Source organism: Cryptomeria japonica, chromosome 7, assembly GCF_030272615.1.
Source record: "Cryptomeria japonica chromosome 7, Sugi_1.0, whole genome shotgun sequence".
NCBI classification, from domain to species: Eukaryota; Viridiplantae; Streptophyta; class Pinopsida; order Cupressales; family Cupressaceae; genus Cryptomeria; species Cryptomeria japonica.
In genome coordinates, this window is record NC_081411.1 from 639,184,629 (window position 1) to 639,206,409 (window position 21,781).

At 36.1% G+C, this 21,781-nt stretch overlaps 1 protein-coding gene across 1 annotated transcript; it reads right to left on the minus strand.

Moving 5' to 3' along the window:
- Positions 1–1,353: 1,353 nt before the first annotated feature.
- LOC131057328 (probable fatty acyl-CoA reductase 5) lies at positions 1,354–5,840 on the minus strand. The gene is made up of 10 exons (XM_057991467.2): positions 5,546–5,840; positions 5,353–5,456; positions 4,960–5,162; positions 4,737–4,837; positions 4,398–4,611; positions 4,153–4,314; positions 3,926–4,007; positions 1,960–2,226; positions 1,743–1,870; positions 1,354–1,650 (listed from the first exon to the last, which is right to left on the minus strand). The coding sequence occupies exons 1-10, from the start codon at positions 5,619–5,621 to the stop codon at positions 1,500–1,502; spliced, it is 1,488 nt and encodes a 495-aa protein (XP_057847450.1). The 5' UTR covers positions 5,622–5,840; the 3' UTR covers positions 1,354–1,499.
- Between the last annotated feature and the right edge of the window lie 15,941 nt (positions 5,841–21,781).

The window sequence follows — 21,781 nt, forward strand, 5'->3', positions numbered from 1 at the left end:
TCAATATGAACGCCCCACTCCTAATAATAAAATTTATTATTCCTCCTCTTCTTCAACCAACTCTAAGAGTTTGAATATTGTCCTACAGTCTAATCCACTAATGGACCCCAAACTCCCTCCTTTGGTTGTGGATGATTACCTTAGAAGGAAAAACCATTTTGGTGGACCTTACTTCACCCTAAGATGAAGGCAAAGAATTTTCCTTTCTGGAGCACTTTGTGAACTCCCCTATTTCAATTTAAAGGGATGATTCTAACTACCTTAAGTGTTTTACCCTTGATTCCCATAGCCTACCTAGTTTAGCTAGCTCCCCTTGTCCCTCCCCATTCCCCTCCTAATAAGATCACCCAAGATGATGATTCAAAAACGGTCCACATTTTCTAGCCAAACAAGTCTTAGTGCCTCCTTTTTATTTGTCTTCATGACAAGATAGAAAAATTTGTAAATTTTGTAACCTCCATAATGATATTTCTAAGTAGCTAATGGGCTAGCTACACTCTACCAAACAAAAAAATCAAATTCGTGAAACCCTAGTTTTCAAGAAAGCTCAGGAGTGGCCAAATAGTGTCCAAATGAATCTATTAGCAAATGTCTAAGACACAATGAAGAAAGTGGCATCTACATGTTGCTAAAAACTCATTCAAATAGCCTATGTTCATAATGACATAAAATTTCAATCAAAACTATTTCAAACAAATATTAAGTAAATTGTATATCAATCTTATTGTCAAACATCCTCTAACCATTGAATCGATAAGCAACTCAAACTATTTAAATCATACTTGAATGAAAAATTAAATATGTTTGCAACACCAAAAAACACACAAAGAAATTCTTAATCAATTTAAAAGAAATATCCCACACCTCACTCTTAATCAATTCTTTTACCTAACTTTTATGCTTAAACTTGTTGTATTTGATAATTAATTTAAAAATTAGATTTCTCATTGATTTATAAATGCTCTAAAAGCTTTGTTACACTTGCATCTATTTTCTAAAAGAAGCTTATGCTCTTTACTCATTTAAAAAATAATAATTTAGTATTAAAAAAATATATAATCAATCAATTTTTATAAATAGATGATGCCTATCGTTAACAAATGTGACAAAAGAAAAATTCTCATAATTTTTTTATATAAATAAAATTTGTATATTACTAATATTTTTAACTTCAATGATACAATATGAATTATTTATTAAAAAATTAAATGCTTGAATAATCAAATTATTTAATAATAAAAAATGGCCTCCAAAATCCTAAAATATTTAAGAATAGCCTGTTATATATTTTGATGCTCTTTGTTTTAAATCAGAAACCACATGAGAGGACAAAACATAAAAACATTGAACTACTAGAGCAAAATCATTATTCATTCTTATGTTTCCTAAACTAGGGTTAGATACATAATCCACATTTTCCTTAATTACGAGACCCCTTTTCCATAACTTTTAGCTTCATGATAGTACATTTAGAAAACAAAATGACGACATTCTTTGCTTCACCTCCTAATAATATATTTGACCAGTCCAGGAATATGAGAATTTAGAAAGTAATCCTCCCAATTAATGCTCTTGACATCGAGGCTGAAAATCTTCCGATCATCTCCTGACATTTCCTCCCACAAACGCTCAGTTTTTGAGCTGTCGAACCTGTGGATTAAAAGAAAAATCAACTTATCTTATGGTAACAATACTTTCCTAATTTTAACATTCACATATGTTAGGCATGAATGGTAACTTACTTCCCCTTGAAGAAAAGAAAAGGTTCATAGATCTGAGCGAGGCTCATTCCAAATCTATATTTGTCCAGCAGATGATTGCAGTGCGGCCTCAGAAAGCCAAACAGAAGCTTATCCAGAATACACAGTAGCTGAAATATTATTCATTTCATACCCAAATTAGCACAAGAGGTACCCTTTAACAGAAAATCCTTAAAGACCAGTATATGCAATTTTTTACCTGGAGAGGGATTTTGAAACAGAGGGTCATATATAATGTGAAGCTGGACATGCTTTGAAGAAAGTAAGGCTCCTTCACCCTCACAACCTTTCCATTCTTGGCTGTGCAGGGATTTTTTAAGAAGTAGTTGTACGTTGCGTCCACAACGACGTTGTAGTGTAATGGATTGGCAACAGAAGAAGTTGCATGATACAGAAATAGACCAGGTTCTGTACCATGCCTGGCGATTGATACTATCATGGAATTTGCCACCATGTCCACAGGTATCTGATTATGAAAGAAATTTAATACTTATCATTAGAACTACCCAGTTTACATGTCACATATATTTGCAGTTCAAAATATTATGATTACATATCAATTTGAAAGAGTAACTAAATACTGTTTTGCATATACATGATTATGTACTTTCTACACATATTTAGAGATCTTGTAGATTTATACTAAAGCAGATAATTACTCAATACTTTGTTACCATTGGACTGCAAACTATATGATATTGAAGTTGAAACCATTAAAACAGTGTGCTTTACAGAATACTGCAGGTGTGGGAGACTGAGGAAACTATTGGCCTATAATTATATGTTCTCTTTTCACAGTGGAAGATACACACCAGATTGTAGACTAAAAACATGTAAAAGTTAATCAAAAGGAACATTAAACCCAATACTTGGCATGAGTTTTCTCCAGTCCATGCAGTATTGCAATAAGATAGCTTATGGGTTTAGCTTTTAAGTGTTTTCCATTCAATGTTTGAAATCATACTGAGTAAACTCAATTCAGCTGTGTATATTTTTTCTTTGATATATCAGATCAGATGAAGACAATGGAGTTTCAGAGTGTCATCTGAAACCTCAAATGAAAAATATACACTCAATTCAGCTGTGTATATTTTTTCTTTGATATATCAGATCAGATGAAGACAATGGAGTTTCAGAGTGTCATCTGAAACCTCAAATGAAAAATATACACAGCTGAATCGAGAAACTATCTTCTTAGATTATGAAACCAAGTCGGTGGACAACCTATTTCATTATGTGCTGATGAAACTCTACCGTAAAACTGAGTTGTTCCATTGAGAATTGTTTTCTCTTTACTAACTTGGAGATAAATAATACATGTCATGAAAAAGCCTTTTAAGATGTTACAGAAGGGTATTTATAGCACTTGATATAATCTGACTGATGTAGGTTAAGAGTCGGGTAAAATTTCAGAGTGCTACGTAACTCAATAATACTGATATAATGGGTAATCTGCAATGCAATGAATGAAGTCAATTTCAGAAGGAAATTCACTGCAAAGTCAAGGAGACTGAATAAAACGCACTATTTAAAGGTTCCAGCAATAATAATACTGTTTAAGATGCAAATTCTTCCAATTATTCTCATAAATGAGGCCTGATTATAGTAAGTACTACTTCTTAGTTGGGCGGAGTATAATTAGCACATAATTTCTCAGATATTTAGTGTAAATGTGTACGCTGACAGGATAGAATGTACATCGACTGCAAGTCAGTCAATGAAGTTAATAGTGCAAGTACTTCTATCATGTGCTGCCATTTATGGACACTGCTTTCAACACACTTGCAAAGTACAAGGAAAGGCATTGCCATTTTTGTATAGCCCTTTCCTTATTTCAGGGTTGAACTTAAATGCAGACGTGCATGGTATTTAAGCTAAATCCCTTTTATAGTCGGGGTCTATATAATCATCATAAACTTTTCAGGTTGTCAGAGTATAATCATCATATTCTAGTTGTGTTGGAGTATCTAATTTTCTTATGATTACTCAGAAGACTTCAATTGAACTGAATACCCAATGACAAATATGGTAAATGGTCAATTGTTTAGAAAGAATTCTTTTAAAAGCTTTCAGTAATTAGAAACTGCACTGAAGTATATAACTTGAGTATGACAGTTTTTAAACTTTCTGGAAGGAGTGCAATATGGTAAGAATGGAGGACTTACCACATCAAGAATCAGTAGTGGATCAATAAGGAAGGATGTGATTCGTCCCTTTCCATATCCAACTATCAAGGGGTCGATCATTCTGCCACATTACAGTAACAGAATCATATTTTCACGAAAGTTCAATAATAATAAGTGTCAATAGGTGCAGTGTCCTGCAGTAAAAAGTAATGACTTGAGACAGAAAATTTAGCAACATTAGAAAGAAAACAAAAGTGCTTTAAAACCTGTTTCCTTCCATCCATCCAGCAAACGGTTCGGTTATGGAGCTCTCGATTATACTTGGACGAATGATTATAGTCGGTATATCCTCTCTTAGGTAATCCACCATCATTTCACCCATTGCTTTTGTCAAAACATATGCATTCGGCCATCCAAATTCTCTTGCCCTGTTCAAATGAGTGCAAAAAACTCAAATATTGTGAGCTTTGATATTGTAAAACAGCCTTTAACCACAACTAGAGCTGCTTACCTTTTTAACCCTAATTCCTTCATGTGCTTTGTCTCATTTTCCTCGGACCATTTTTCTTCTGAAAATATTCTAAATTCTTTTAGGCTCTTTCTCATTAAATAGCATTCGGACTCAATATCTGAAGGTTCTATAGCTCTACTGTTGTATGGGAGTTTTTCTCCCATCTTAAGAACTTCTTCAGTAATTATCCCAGTGCTTTCAACATTCACATAAGCTGCCATTCATAGTCATACAATGGGTTTTCTTACAACATTGTAATCAATCAACATGCAAGTAAATTAGTAAATTAAATGGATTATAACATTGCAGTACTACGAGCTCTTAAGGGCATGTGAGTACCAGTAGAGATGTGACACAAAGCTTCAAGTCTACAGCAACTTTTACAAAAGTTGATTAGGTTTCGGCATCCTAAAGCATTGACTTTCATGGCAATATCGTACCTGATATTCGGAAAACCAGTGAAACTAAAACACAAAATGTATGCTAAAAATGGAAGGCTACTTCATCTTTAATACTATGAAATAATGCAGATCACATACGGTATATGACTAGATCAACAAACCTCTCATAAAAGCTTGTGGTGGCGGCAGAGTTGACCACAATATGGATCTTTGGACACAGCTCATCCCTTACACTTTCTTCAATCCCTAGAAAATCCAATGCTATATCTCCAACAACAGGAACAAGCTTTTGTGCCATGAGCTTCTCGTAACCGTCCTCAGTGCAACGCTCTCTAATGAGTCTAAACAACTCTGAGGATATCACCTACAAAACAGACAATAAATGGCATGAAAAATATCTATATAAGCATACATCTGCATACATTCTTTACACAAAAGTGTGGTACAAGTAAATCTTAACTCCTGCAACGATAGAGTAAACCCTAAACAGCTATCACAAAAATGTTTTGTTATTCTGGAAATTTGACTCTAAAATACTCTTTCAATCTATGCACCTGGTTTTGGAGCCTGGTTCTAGCAGATTGGATATTTTTTGCTCTAATGAGAGCAAAAATGCACCCCACTTCTGGTTGGACTCGCAAAATTTTCTCCATAAAAACTGTAAATTGCGTATCAAGTTGCAGAACAATGAGGCACATAATCATCAGATAAGTTATACACTAGACTGGAAACAATGGTTCTAAATACCTTTGCCTAGAAAACCGGTGGCCCCAATGACTAGGATGTTTTTGCCTCTGAGAAACTCCACTGTATCGATTGCCATGGTAAGGCTTGATTTTCAAACTCTTCAAAAGCTCTGCCACACTTCATACAATTGAAGTCTGCGACGAGCCTTCATTTATAATAATCCCTGACTTCTCCATCTTCGTTCATGGTAAGTGGTAGAGGAAACCAGCTACGAGAGGTAAATACAGTTGAATGCAATCAATGCTATTGTTACTTATGTTGAAGCAAACAGTAGAGTGGAATACGTGTAATCCAAAAAGAGTAAATTCTGTTTTATGAAAAGACGCGGACAAGGTCGGCAATGAAACGTGCAATGGCCGGTTCATGTAGACCAAGATTCTAAATATCGGATCCATAAATGAAGCTTCGCATTCATCTAGAAGCGCACCGTTCGAGGCTGAGTGATGGGCATCTTGATAAATTATAAAACTGGAATTTTTTCCACTTCTACAAGGCTACATTAATGCAGATGAAAAATGCGTGGATTGCCGCACTTTATGTACGTTTACTTTTGTTTCTAAACGTTTTCTTCAAACAGAAATGCCAGAGAACTGATTTTCTTTTTTGCGTCGCACTTTTTCAAAGACGTCTGGAATTGAATGGCCATGAGAGGTAGCACTGAGTTTTAATGAGAGTCCTGCCAAGAAATTTATTGTTGACATGATAGTTTTGATTTATAGGACCCGGAATTGAGAATGTTTAAGAGATTTGTGGATATTTGTCATTAATTATTTATTAATAGAATATATTCAAATGATTGTTTGTTTGTTTGAATATTTATCTTTGTGGTCTGATGTGATAAATCTGGAAAAGGCAAGTGGGGTCTCACAAGCGCTAAGATAACCAAAAACTGAAAAAGAAAAAAAAAAATTACTTTTTCAAAGACAAAAATCTTTTGTCTGGAATAACAAACCAGTGAGACACAATTACATCACCTCAAATAGAACATTTTTGTGTTAATAAGTATCATTTAATTATTTCTTTTCAAATTGTTTAATATATTATTGGTATTACAAAACCCATACAACTATCTATTAATTAATATAAAGATAATAAATATTTTTTATTTATTGAATAATCTACATGAAAAAAAAAATACTATTTATAATGAATAAAATTCTTATGAAAATATACAAAATAATTTACATATAGACAAAAATGTCAATTCACTACATACTTGTTATTTAATAGATAAGAACAAGTGCACAACTAGTATACAACTTCTCTCCTTGGGTAATTAAGTATGTACCCAAGTTGTCATGAATAAAAGCTATTGTTTTCCATAGTCAACCCATCTCTCATAAATATTCAACGACCAAATATTCAATATCTAAATATGGAGGATCACCATTTGAATCAAATTAAACAATTAATACACCAAATTTAAAGAAAGTTTTTTTTTTTTTTTTGTTTGCTGGGTAAAAGGTCTAAGTCATATTTTATTAATAAATAGAATTAATTTTTAAAAAAGCCTTACCATGGAACTTATTGTTGATATTGATATTTTGATTAATATAATTAAAATTGTATATATCATTCAAACATATACAAGATCTTTGAAGAATATTGTGTTTTATTATTGTCATTTACAGAGCATTAATGGATGTTGATATTCTATATCTATTAATTTTTGGCTCTCAATATTTGACTCTTAATTAAAGAGGTTTTAGGACTCCATTGGATAATTAATGGATTGCATTTAAAATCTTTCAACACCCCAAAAAGAAATATTACATTTTAATATTATTACTTACAATTTAATTGCAAATTTTACATGTTTTTAATAATTAAAGCAGCAAAACAAGGTTGTTGACCCTATATACAAATAACTCGAATGCAACATTAACAAGGCATTAATAGCACATAAACAACACCAAGTAGTCAAAACTTAAAATATCAAAAACATATATAAACCTTATAGATAAACTAGCTTTTGGCAGTATCATAATGTGTGCAACAAAATTTGACTTCGGATGAATGCTAAAAACATGTTTAAAACACTCAAACACACAAAATCACAACATCATGATAGGAAAAAGGAGACTAAAACAAACAAGAGAGATGCAAACCACGTTTAACATAAAATAGTCTCCTTGATGTAATGATTTGTACTTTGTCAATAGGTTGAATGTGTGCTCACTCAAGATTTTAACATAATGGAACTCAAATTCAAAATGGGTGAAAGAGGTCTTGTGAAAGAGAGAGATGATGAGGGAGATGAAATGATGATGGAGATCAAAAGATGAGGGAGATAAATAAAAATGGATAAGGGTTTGATAGATATGATTTGGAATAAAATGGATGATTGGTTGAGATTGATTGATTAATATCAATGGTTGACGATGAAAGAGAGGAATAAAAGGAATTTAAATATTCCTTTTAGGGAATTTGAAGGGATAATCCCATGTGCTTGGTGTGATGGGAGGATTTGACCTCACTTTATCAAGGATTAAGTGTGTGCACATGATTAGTGGAGTGGGTTAGGTGGAGATTAGGATTAGGATTAGGAGGTAAGTGGGAAAGTTAGGAGAATGCAAGTGGATGAGGATAAATAGGATTTTCAAATTAATTTTAATACAAAATTGAAGGAAGTTGGAGATGGGTATTTAATTAAATAAACATATAGTTTTATTTAATTAAATTGATGGAAGGTTAAGAGGTAGTGTTAAGTAGGTAAATTAATTAAATTAATTACCTTAAAAAAATAGAAAATAGAGGAATACATATGATTAATTAAATAATAATAAATTATTCAATTGATAGAAGTAGATATAATAGACATGAACAATGGAGATAAATTGATCAAACACAAGCGATTAATTTTAGGTATCTATATTTTGCCCCTCTTTGAGATGGTGTTACAAAGTAGCATCATTTCAAAGAAGATTAAGACATGGAGATTAGAAGAAAATGTTTTGATTAGGGATGATGCCCTAGTCATTCAAGAGAGTGACTAGGAGGAATGATGATGTGAGATGATGATGAGGATGCCCCCTTGAGAGGAAATACGAGTTCTAGAGAACATAGGTTTACTCTAAAAATGGAAGAGATGATATATGCATGGCATATGGATGATGAGTGAAAATGCATTATGTATGCAATGGATTGGGATTACAATGTTGATGATGATGCCTGATTGGTAATGAAAGGATGAAAATGATTAATGTATAGACTAATTGTAGATAATAAGATAATATCTACACTTTCAGGGGTTTATGATCAAGGCATTGGTCGAGACATATCAAAATCAATCCGAAAGAGATACATGGAGCCGTGCAGAGGTGATGGACCGATCAGAGGTGAGAAAACTAAAAAATCCATAATTTGCGTATTTTGTCTATGCTTCAGTATTTTGTATTTTTGGAGGCCTTTAGAGTGAGATTTTGGGTCGAAACTGTTCTCGGTCCCTTAACTCGATAGCCGAAGGCATAGTGTAAAGGGATTGAAATTAGAGCTTTTGAGGACCTTTTCGATGATGCAAGTAGTTTCAGATTTCAAGCACCGAGCGACTCTGAAGTTTCGAATCATTTAGGTGATTCTATTGGTATGTACCAGGCCCTTTGTTTTGGGAAGACATTTTTCTCTTGTTTAGAACATTATCTATAGATCCTTTGTTTTCCTTATGCTTTATCATGGAAGGATATTATGAACGGTACATGTTTCCACCTCCCTTCCATGAAAATGCAAGCATTCCACCTACCTATCAACAATATCAAGTTGGCTATGCTTCTAGTTTTGCTTCATATTCTCTTACTACAACAAGCTATGAGAAAATTCCTAACGCTTGCCTCTCGCCCACCCCTGCATAGCCTTTTTGGCAGCTTGTATATGCTTACCAACAACCGAAAGAGGCTTATTATGTCTCCCATCAACATGCCAACCCCTTCCCCCAACATCAAAATGTACAAAACCTGGAAAATGTTAGCGTCGGGGAAATAATGATGAATTTCCAAGAATAGTTGAAGGCTATTAACATGGATCAAGAATATTGTCTACAATAAGATCAACTTGCTTACTAGCTCGAGCTTCAATAACAGTGGGCAGAGGCTTGGAGAAAACAACAAGAGAAGTTTCTTGCAATCCAAGTTTTAGCTGGGGAAGAAGAGATTAGGTGGCTAGTAGTCATCGAAAAGAAGTTTGTGCTAGAGGAGAAATCAGTCGTTGGGGTTCTCGAATTTGAAAGCTCAAGCATCAAACTAAATGATAATGCAATGAGATGGATGATAAGAGAAATATTAACAGGTCTACATTATGTAAGATGCAATGAGATGATAATGTAATGATATGGATAAATGCAAGGGAAGATGAATGAAAGAAAAATAGATGGAGAGAAAATGCAAATGATGAGGGGATATAAAGATAGGATGGATGGATTAGAAAGATGTGGGATAAATTGACGGGGGAAGATTGAGCATCATATGGTTACTTCCATGAACTAAGCACTTATTTTAATTTGCCATTGAATATGAGGCACTAGGGTATGGGTAACCAAGGTGATTTCACATCCAATACATGGATTGAAACAACTGAATAAATTCTTCAGATCTAAAGCACATAGCGTTATCCATCACAAGATTAACCAGGACACAAAATTTGATGATGATATTCTCAAGGATGAAATCCATAACAACCCTACAAGTAGCCTTACTTGTAGGGACAACTTAAATCCATTTGGAAAAATAGTCCATGGCTACTAAGATCCATCTATGTCCTCTACTAGATGGTTGATTCATCTCTCCTATAAAATCAATCCCCCATTGATAAAAAGGGGCCTCAGAAGGAACTGGTCTCAATGGAAGGGCTCCTGAACCCTTTAGTTTCCCTAAGAAATTTTGGAAAGCCTCACATCTTTGAACCAATTTGTATGTGTCTATAAATAAGGTTGGCCAATAGTATCCTACCCTCAAAATCTTGTGAGCAATAGTCTTGGTAGTGTAATGACATCCACGCATGCCTTCATGTGTTTGCCTCAAGACTTTATCAGCTTGATATTCATCTAGGAAAATCAATAAAACACCATCCTTATTCTTCCAGTATAAATCTCCTTGAATGCAAACATACCTTTATGAATGCAACTTCAAAGTTCCTTTTTGATTGTTATTTAAATGATCAGGGCATTTCATAGTGTTCTAGTATGAAATTATATCTATATACCAATGGAAAGCTGGTTATCCTTAGTATGAATCTCATTAATTTGGGTTGCCTCTAGGTTAGTCTATGTCATCAACTTTGCTAGACCTTGTCCTCTAACAAGGTTGGAAATCTAGATATCAATGTTAAACTCCTAAATCCTATTTATCCATCTGCACCTTCTTCTTGTTGTCTTAATTTGAATAAAACATCCTTGACTGTAGCATTAGGAACATAGGCAACTATTTGAGACCCAACTAAGTAAGGTCGAAATGTTTTGATAGCCTTAACAAGTTCATAATCCTATTTTTCCTCTGGATCATACTTTAATTATGTATCTTGTAATGATTTACAAACAAAATCAATAGGTTGTAAATGACCTTGTGAGATGTTTTGAAGCAATACAACTGCGATTAAGTGATAACAAGCAAAAGAAAAAAACTGAAAAGGTTTGCTAAAATAAAGAGAAATCAAAACAGGTGCTTCCTTGATAGCCCTTTTTATAGCTTGAAAGGCTTGGAGTTCTTTATCATCCAACAACATAATGACATTCTTTTTTAACATTTTGGAGATAGGCTTGACAATTTTTGCAAAACTAACAATGAACCTTCTTACAAAATTTATCTGCCCAAAGAACAATTGTATATCTTTTATTGTCCTTGGAATAGGAATCTTGTGTATGGCTTCCACCCTCTTAGGATCAATCCTCACCCCTTCTTTGGACACAATATGTCCCAACTGTTGGAATCAATGAACACTAAGAGGGGGGGTGGGGGGTGAGTCAATGTTCTACAATTTATAACTTTCTTAAACTGATTCTTAAACCACTGGATATAAATGAATAAAAGTAAAGTATAGAAGGTGAACACAAACAAGCACACAACCATAACACCAGAGTTTTTAGGTGGAAACCTGAAAAGGAAAAAACCATGGTGGGATGGAGACCCATAATATTAAAATACTTAGATCAGGAGTATAACAATATTACAAGGGGAATGCATATGCATTCAGGCACACTGCCTAGAGCTCACTGCTCAATTAAAAGAGAGGGTGATTCAGGAGCATCCCCGGTCGATGAGAAATATTGCATCAACCAAAAACATTTCCTTTCAGTCTTGTTCTTGTTTATTTCTTTGTGTAGTTTCAGTATTCTTATCGGTATGTATTGGTAGTTGCTTGTTCTTCGTGGTAGATCTTGTTTGCAGTTTCTTGGCGGTTTCATGTGGTTGATTCTAGATTTATAGTTCATTTGGATTCTTCTCCGGTCAGTTATCACTTCTAGTTGGCTATTTCTAGGTTCCTGGGATAGTTCTTATGCTTATCGGTTGGTTTTCCTTCTTTACTGACATGATTCTTGGCGTGTGGATCCATCTTGGGTCTTGCCTGATGTTCTTTGGCATGTGGTTGACCTCCCTGTTGAACCGCATCACTTGGTTGTTATTTTTTGGAAGGATTTCTTAAATATTAGGGCCAACCTAATTACATGTTTCATTTTCCTGCATTGGTGAATGTAATCTTTTGAGGCTACACGTTTCATTTTCCTGCATTGGTGAATGTAATCTTTTGAGCTTGACTCAGATGTGTTCCAGTGGGTATAAATATGATGCTATGTAATCATTTGTGAGGGCAGAAAAAGTAGAACTGAGAATAAGGATTGAGATTCACATGTTGTGATCTGGTTGATCTTTAGAGTCCCAGTTGGGTTGTTTCTAGCTTAAAGCCTGCATGTAATCAGTTAACTACTGTAAAGCGGAAAAATCGAACCCTAGTCATTCTCCCCTCTCCAACTCCAAGGAGGAGAGAGAAGGGAGATTCACTAGGGTTGATGGTTTTCACTTAGGAGGGACTTTACATTCAAAAGAGGGGTTGAAACCCACAAGATCCAATCCCACGCAATGCAAGATTGGATTCTATATGAGTTTCAAGGGGTAAGATAGCAAGGCTACCCTCTTTTGTAAAGAATGTAGATAGAATGATTAAGCTAGGAATACATAGAAAGTGAGAAAAATTCGCTTATAAACTGAGATAGGGATATAGGATGAAGCTGCGGACCTGGAATTAGCAGTAAAATGTCGAGACGACGCTGTCCTGCAAATTTGAGCAAAAGTTGACGGGACGATGGCGCCCGGTGTGCACACGGTCCTATCAAAAATCCGCGAAACGAAGGGGGATCTGTTTGTCTCTGCACAAGGATTCCAGATCTTCAATTTCAGCCACGTACCTGCAACCTACACACAGAAAAGCGAAGACGATTGGGGGGTTAGGGATTAGGGGTTTACCCTTAGGTCAAACCCCAGTTTTGGAATTAACCAAGAAATGAGAAATGTTGTAAATGTAAATGACTGTAATGTAAAACAAGTACTAGTACCTTGTTGTAAGGATGTTTGTATCCTTATATGCGAAGGTATAGATGTTGTTGTTTGTTGTATGTTGTATGTTGTAGCATGTGATCTCCTCTTCAATGGTTTAATCCTTGTCTTGAATGCAACACTTAGCCTTGAATGGAGACTTAGAATGATCAATTGCTTGAAGGAATGTTTGAATGCTTGAATGCTTGAATGCTTGAATGTTTGAGTATCGTTTCCACACCTTTTTCTGCCTCTTTTTCTCATCCCAAAATGAGAGAGGAAAAGTAGTTTATATAATTGCCAATTAGGGTTGATAGACTGATTTTCCCGACCTAAGCCGACCAGGAAATGTTATTTTCCAATTTGCAAACAAAAAGACCCGAAGTCCCATAGGAGACCGGGCCCAAAATAGGGCCAGGGACCAGGGCGCTGGGCGCCCTGGTCCTAAAGGACCAAGGCACTCTGGTCCCACCTCCCGGGACAGTAGGGTGCAAGGAGGGATCAGGCAGGGTGCTGGAAAAATGCAGTTTTTGGTGTCATAAACAAGTTTCGGGGTCTCCATTCAGGTTTAGTGTTGCGTCACCATCGTGAAGACCCAAATGCGGTCGAAATTGCAAGTGTCACAATTTTAGGATGCTACATTTAGCCCCCACTTTAGCGGGAGTATAAGCGTACGCTCATACTTCCGGTAAAGTACAAGGAAACAACATTGAAAAGCTTTCACCACGTCAAGAAGGCAAGATACACCAAGGCCCCAGTGGACTAAGGATCTTACAACTTCAATTGACAAAGTAAAAGGGAAGATCATGAGGGAGAACCATGACTGTCAGTAGTAAGGTTCCGTCACTATGAGTCATGCAAGAAAGATATGAAAAATTTTCAAGGCAAAGCTAAATTTGTCAAGAAATTTTCAAGTATCTTGAAAAGATATGAACGGGATGTATGCCCCCCTACGTTAAAGCGATCGCACATGCCTCATCGGGGGTGATTGCTTTAAGGTAGTGATACATATAAGAAATGAGAAGGAGCACGTTATCGCAAGGATTTAGCCCCCAAGTGTGAGATAAGCCCAAGGATAATAGAACAAAACACAAAGCACAAGGTGACTGCGCTTTCCTCGGGGTCAGTATGTTGTATGATAATTCATGTATATCATATGTATGTATGCATAATTGTTCTTCATTCCCCAATCAAGGAAGGTCGCCTAGAAGAAGGGAACACATGTGTCTTTTGAGTCAACATGAGAGAGACCAAAAGAGGTCGCAATGCTTTGCATCATCCTCAAGTAGACAACACTAAGGACAACAAATAGAAGAATGAGAATAACATATAGAAGAAGTAACAAAAGAAAGAGAGGAGGAGAGAATCTGCTATGCTAATGAACTAGTCTAGCACGTCATCTACCCCCCGATCTTGCTGATCAATGTTTCGGGAAGGTAGGGAACACGCTAGAGGAGGAACATCCAACACAGCAGATGGAGCTATCACAAGATCCAAACAAGGGCTATGTTCATGTTCCAAGCCACGTTGTTCTTGTCTAGGAGCTAGGATAAGTGCTTTAGAAAATTCATTAGATAAATGGTTATCAACGTCAACAAGTTCATATTCACTATCAGAATGAACAGGAGTAACATTTTCATCATGAATAACATTTTCATCTATATCAACATCAAGATTTATAAAAATAGGATCTTTAACTCGCACAGGATCAAGACCATCATGCATCTTATGTTTAGGAGATTTTGACTCAATTTCCAAAATGGAATAATATTGGCTGAAGGTGTTTTTGGGGATTGCAAAGTTTGAGAAGCAGCTGCCTGAGCTCTAAGACAACGCTTTCGTCGGCGTTCACGTGCAGAACAATTTCGTCTAGTCTTAGTAGGAAGTTGAGAAGATTGAGGAGGAGGAATGTTCTCATCCTTATCACTTGGGTGTTGAGGTTGTGGTCTCTTAGGCTGAACAATAGGAGAAGAGGAAGGTCTCTTCTCTCCATAAGAGGAAGGAGGAGGAACTGCTCCATATAAGGGAGGAATACTCGGTTTAGGAAGGAGACCAAGTCCATCATGACGAGGAGGGATAGGTCTACTTTTAGGAAGTTTATTAGATATAGGCATAGTCACATCCATAGGGATGGGTTGGGAATCTTCTTGAGGAAAGACATTAGTTTTATCTTTCAAAGGAAGAACTTCCTTCTCAAGAACGATAGGAATATCAAGTTTGGGTGTTCTAGGTTCACTTAGAGATAGGATCATATCTTTTTTCCACTTTTGATAAGATTTGAAAAGATGATCACTTCGCGAAGGAAGGGGTTGGAATTGTTTAGGCCAAAAATAATCAAGAAGAATGCTAGAAGTTCTTTCGGCTGGTTTAAAGAGACTATGATTGATAGTAACAACTTCACCATTATGGGGAAATTTCAAACACTTGTGAATAGGAGAAGCAATAGCTTTCATGGAAGATAGCCAAGGATAGCATAGCTTCACACGAAATTGTTCGGATGATGGAATAATAGCAAAGTCCACATCAAGGGATTTTTTATGGACCTCAATAGGTAATGTAATAGAACCAATTGTAGGAGAAGAAAATGCATCAAATAGTTTCACAATCACATTTGTTTCATCATAGATCACTTGATTCAATTGCAAAGTAAAAAGAAATTCTTCAATAATGACATTAACCATGCAAGAAGGATCAATAAGCACTCCACGGCAAGGTGTATTTTTGACTTTTGCAACTATATATAAAGGACCATCAGGTGCCCTGATAGTTTCGCTAGAATCAAAGGTGATGGAAAGTTCTTTAGGGATTTTCTGCTGCTCCACAAAGTTAATCACATTCGGAGTCATGGACACAGGATCATCAGGTGAGACAGAGGAATCAGTAGTATCAATCGCATTAGAGGTATGAGAAGGTAATGGATCAGTAAAAATCTGAAGATTTTGGTTAGGAGGAGCTACAGATGTGTTGCCTTTATCATTCACTCCAGAAACAGAAATAGTATTATTATCAATCAAATCTTGAATTTTACCCTTTAAAGCAAAACATTTTTCAGTATCATGCCCAGGATGACGATGAAATTGACAAAAAGATTTGTTATCAAAATAGGGTGAATTAATCTTTGCAGGATCTATTTGCCTTATAGGAGGAAGAGTAAGCACATTTTGTTCCAATAACTTATTCATAATACTATGCAATGATTCATTCAAAGGAGTAAACTTTCTTTCTTTCTTGAAAAACTTAGAAATAGGAGGCACACCTGATGCTGCATTCACATTGTTGTTGATGATGTTTTCATTGAATTTAATGGACTCTCTGTTCGGTTTAAACTTGCCAAATGGTTGTTGACTACTATCACCCTTATCACTCGGAGCCATAGGATGTGATTGTTCCATTTGACTCACAGTCAGTTGATAATTGTGAAGAGTTGCACACAACTGTTGGAAAGAAGTAAACTCAGAAAACAGGAGTTTGTCTCGAATATCTTTTTGTAAATTAGAAATAAAGATTCTTTGAATATCATTGTCAGGCACTGGAAAAGAAATTTGAGCATACAAATTCTTATATCTACCAATCAAATCAGTCACTTTTTCTTTAACACCTTGTTTACAATGCATTAAATCAATCAAAGTAACTTTAGGACTTATATTGTTTTGAAATTGTTGAATGAAAGCATTTGCAAGTTGTTCGAAAGAAGAAATAGAATAGGAAGGCAATGAGCAATACCATTGTAGGGCTTTATCTCTTAATGTTCTAGTAAACAGTTTTGCAAGCAACCTTTGGTCATAAGCAAAATCAATACATATTGTTTGAAAAGTCTTAGCATGTGTTAGAGGATCACCCTTACCATTATAAAGCTCCAAATGTGGAATTTCAACATGTTTAGGGGGAATAGCTTGAACAATGTCAAGAGAAAGTGGGCTCGCAACATCAAATGTGGGCACACTAAACTTAGATTGATTCATAGAGGCAATTTGTTGCTGTAAAGAAGAGACAGTTTGTGCAAGATTGTTAATGGTCGCTTCAGTCGAAGAGTTCATATTAGACGTGTTAGATTGTGATGGAGGTGTTATGTTATTGAAAGAAGGTAGAGAGTAAGGTGGTGGGACACTATGATAGTTAGTCATAGGAGATGATTGGACAGGAGGAACACTACAAGGAGGAATGGAAAACGAATTGCCCCCTTGTGTCATGTTCATTTGTGGTGATATAATAGGAACACTTATTGAAGGAATGAATGAAGAAGTCGGATTGAATGAAGGAAGAGGGTTGATTGAAGAAGAGGGATTGCCCCCATGACTAGTGATCATAGGAGGAATGTCTTGTATTGAAGTAGTCATTATGTTTGATGTAAAAGTAGGTATACTAGCAATAGAAGTCATCAAAGGAATAGAATGATTGTCTTGAGTAGGAGGTTGTGTATAACCCAAAGTTTCAGCACAACTCTTCATAGGCATCACATTTGAATCCACAATGTGTGCAATACCATGCAAAATATCAATTCCATTCTCATCACTTTGAAGCATACATTTTAGACCCTCAATTAAAGGAAGAGCTTGACTATCAGGGTATTCTTGAGACATCCATTGTCGAAAATCGTCAAATTGGTTATCCAATTTTGAAAGTTGTTCTACAGAAACCTCATGGAGAGCTTCTTCATCATTAAGAGGATTAGAGGAATTACCCATGTCCTCATTAAAAAGGCCATTCAAATTAGGTTCCATCTCCTCAGTAATTAAACCTTGGAAGGACTTAATTCTAAGGCTTCGTCTAACGGGAATAGTATAAGTAGGGCTTATTATTGTAAAACTCATGCACTAAAGAAAGAGAGAAGATTTTGAATTTTAGAGGTAGCAAATTTCAGTAAAACCAGCCAATCTTCTAGATTTAAGCTGTTAAATACAATCAGGACAATCTCCCGAAATTTCGGAAAAAATGTCCGGGACCGTGGAGCTCGGGGTGCACACGGTCCTCGCAAGTTTTTTCGAAATTTGCAGGGATGAAAGTTATGATGATTTTACAGCTAACCTGAAAAAATTGAGTGATTTTACAATCTATAGATAGGCCAAATTAAAGTTGCAATCTCAAAATTGAACCCTACCAAGATTGTCGAAAAATGCAAAATTTGAATTTTCAAAAAGAGAGGGAAATTGAAATTTTGAATTTTATGATTTTAGAGGGAACGTTAAGAGCAATGCAAGTTTTGAAAATTAACAATTGACTCAATTTCACGCAAAATTCAATTTTGAAAGCGGAAATCAAAGTTGTTGTAATTAAACACTTAATTTCAAAAGTCACAAATTGCAAAAATTTGAATAAATCACTGAAATTTCGAATGAATGATAACACACTTTTCAGACTTAGGACTGTAAGAAATGCAATTTTGACACAAATTTGACTGTAATTTTGAAAGTGTTAGAATTGATGAAATCAACCAAAATTCTGGAATTTAGCAGAAAAATACAGTAAGATCTAGCTCCCGAAATTTCGAAAAAAATGTCGGGGACGATGGCGCTCGGAGTGCACACGGTCCTCGCAACTTTTTCCCAAATTTTCAAGGATGAAAGATATTATGATTTTATTGCGGAATCCAAAGTTACAGCTGATTTGGAGATGTTTTGATCAGTGAAATTGTCAGACAAAGGTTGAATCAAGAGGGTTTCAAAAATTAGGGTTTTGACACTTAACCACTTAATTTTCAAAATTAAGGCACAAATATGAATTGACAATTTGCAATAGAAGGGTAGATCTGAAACAAGCATTAACAATTAAACATTTCACAAGTTTAATTACTTAAAAAGAAAATTTTAGGGTTTTTTATGCAATCAACCTCTAAAATTTGCAAAAGATCAAACATGGAAATATAATTAGGAAAGCAAAATTTTCAGATCTAACCATGAATAATCAGAATGAGGATGTTCACGTCAGGTTCACCAAAATGTAAAGCGGAAAAATCGAACCCTAGTCGTTCTCCCCTCTCCAACTCCAAGGAGGAGAGAGAAGGGAGATTCACTAGGGTTGATGGTTTTCACTTAGGAGGGACTTTACATTCAAAAGAGGGGTTGAAACCCACAAGATCCAATCCCACGCAATGCAAGATTGGATTCTATATGAGTTTCAAGGGGTAAGATAGCAAGGCTACCCTCTTTTGTAAAGAATGTAGATAGAATGATTAAGCTAGGAATACATAGAAAGTGAGAAAGATTCGCTTATAAACTGAGATAAGGACATAGGATGAAGCTGCGGACCTAGAATTAGCAGTAAAATGTCGAGACGACGTTGTCCTGCAAATTTGAGCAAAAGTTGACGGGACGATGGCGCCCAGCGTGCACACGGTCCTCCGAAAAATCCGCGAAATGAAGGGGGATCTGTTCGTCTCTGCACAAGGATTCCAGATCTTCAATTTCAGCCGCGTACCTACAACCTACACACAGAAAAGCGAAGACGATTGGGGGGTTAGGGATTAGGGGTTTACCCTTAGGTCAAACCCCGGTTTTGGAATTAACCAAGAAATGAGAAATGCTGTAAATGTAAATGACTATAATGTAAAACAAGTACTAGTACCTTGTTGTAAGGATGTTTGTATCCTTATATGCGAAGGTATAGATGTTGTTGTTTGTTGTATGTTGTATGTTGTAGCATGTGATCTCCTCTTCAATGGTTGAATCCTTGTCTTGAATGCAACACTTAGCCTTGAATGGAGACTTAGAATGATCAATTGCTTGAAGGAATGTTTGAATGCTTGAATGCTTGAATGCTTGAATGTTTGAGTATCGTTTCCACACCTTTTTCTGCCTCTTTTTCTCATCCCAAAATGAGAGAGGAAAAGTAGTTTATATACTTGCCAATTAGGGTTGATAGACTGATTTTCCCGACCTTAAGCCGACCAGGAAATGTTATTTTCCAATTTGCAAACAAAAAGACCCAAAGTCCCATAGGAGACCGGGCCCAAAATAGGGCCAGGGACTAGGGCGTTGGGCGCCCTGGTCCTGAAGGACCAGGGCGCTGGGCGCTCTGGTCCCACCTCCCGGGACAGTAGGGTGCAAGGAGGGATCAGGCAGGGTGCTGGAAAAATGTAGTTTTTGGTGTCATAAACAAGTTTCGGGGTCTCCATTCAGGTTCAGTGTTGCGTCGCCATCGTGAAGACCCAAATGCGGTCGAAATTGCAAGTGTCACAATTTTAGGACGCTACAACTACCAGATGTCCTTTGATGACAATCTAATGATTACTAAATCATTGTCAGAAGTTTTATGGTTTGAATATGATTTGTTTATATGAATTGGTTATGTTTTCTTACTACTTTAGTTGTGTCTCTGTCGCTGCATAAGTCGGTTGACTCTTCCGAGGGTTTTTACCAGTTGTGGCTGCATCAATTGGTATTAGAGTTGGTTATGGACCGGCTAGTGGAAGAATCATTTTTGAACATTGAGGCATTCCTTGAGGTGGATAGATTGCTGATTGGAGGCAAGCTACATGTGTGTTCAATAGATCGCCGAGGGGAGGCAATTGAAATTGATAGTTAGATCGCCGAGTTGAGGCACTTTGCCAGAGTGGAAGAAGAGATGCCGCCAAGGAGGACAAACCCCTAGAGGGTAGAGGAGATGATGGAAGACTTCAAAAATGAAGTGAGGAATGAAATCCAGAATGCTTTGGCTGGTTTGCAAAGAAACTCTGACTCTAAGGATGAGTATGAGGAAGTAGGTGAAGATCTTGAGGAAGCGAAAGGACTTGAAGATGAGAGAGAGGAAATATTCCTAGGAAAAGTTGTGCAAGCAAGTAAAGTGCATAAAGATGAGTTTTCTAACTTTTCTGAAACGTTGAACCTAGAGGATCTGATCGATTGAATCGAAGAGTTGGAGGACTACTTTGAGTTTGAGGATGTCAAGGACCCGCAGAGAGTCTGGTTGGCACAAACCAAGTTGAAAGGGCATGCTACCTTGTGGTGAAAATAGTTACAGAAAGATGGAGTGGAGAATGGTGAATTGAAGATCACCCGGTGGAGACAGATGGTTGCAAGGTTGAAGGATAAGTTCATACTAGGAGACTATGAACTGGAGTTGTTCAAGAAGTTGCATAACCTAAAACAGAGAAACATGACTATGAAGGAATATACTGAAGAATTCTACAAGGTGGTAATTAGATCTGGACATAGAGAGATGGGCAGATAAAAGGTGGCGAGGTACATCAATAGACTTTCTTTTAACATTCAAGATGAGATGAGTATGTTGAAGGTTTCAACAATTGAAGAAGCTTACCAGTATGCTTTGAAGGCCGAGGAGAAGAAGACAACCTAATAAGGGAAAGGAGAAATTAAAGATGAATGATAGTATGAAGAAACTGGTTTAAGAAGAGGAGGAAAAACCTAAGCGGAGTAAAGAAATAGAATAGAAGACACCAACGAAGGGTAGCAGCAATACCAGTAGAGAATTTCTTCGCAAATGTTTCAAGTGTGGAGAAACCGGACATAGATCTTATGAATGTAAGAAAGGAATAGTAATAAGTTTTGTGGTAAGTGAAGAACTAGATGGTATCAAATCTAACTGTGCATCGAAGCAAGGAGAATCCCTTATGTTCAAAAGAAAGGATACCATATCTACTTAGAGGAGGAGTGTTTTCTGGACTATATGCAAATCAAGTGGTAAGTGTTGCAAGGTCATTATAGATAGTGGAAGTACTAATAATTTAGTATCTGAGGAGATGGTTGAGAAGCTTGGGTTGAAG

Bases quoted from the DNA above. Each gene is read 5' to 3' on its own strand.
- LOC131057328 (XM_057991467.2), bottom strand. From the start codon at position 5,621: ATGGCAATCGATACAGTGGAGTTTCTCAGAGGCAAAAACATCCTAGTC. The intron at 5,163-5,352 runs GTGCATAGATTG...TCTGTTTTGTAG, and splicing joins GAACCAGGCTCCAAAACCAG to GTGATATCCTCAGAGTTGTT. The intron at 2,227-3,925 runs GTAAGTCCTCCA...TTTCATAATCAG, and splicing joins CACTACTGATTCTTGATGTG to ATACCTGTGGACATGGTGGC.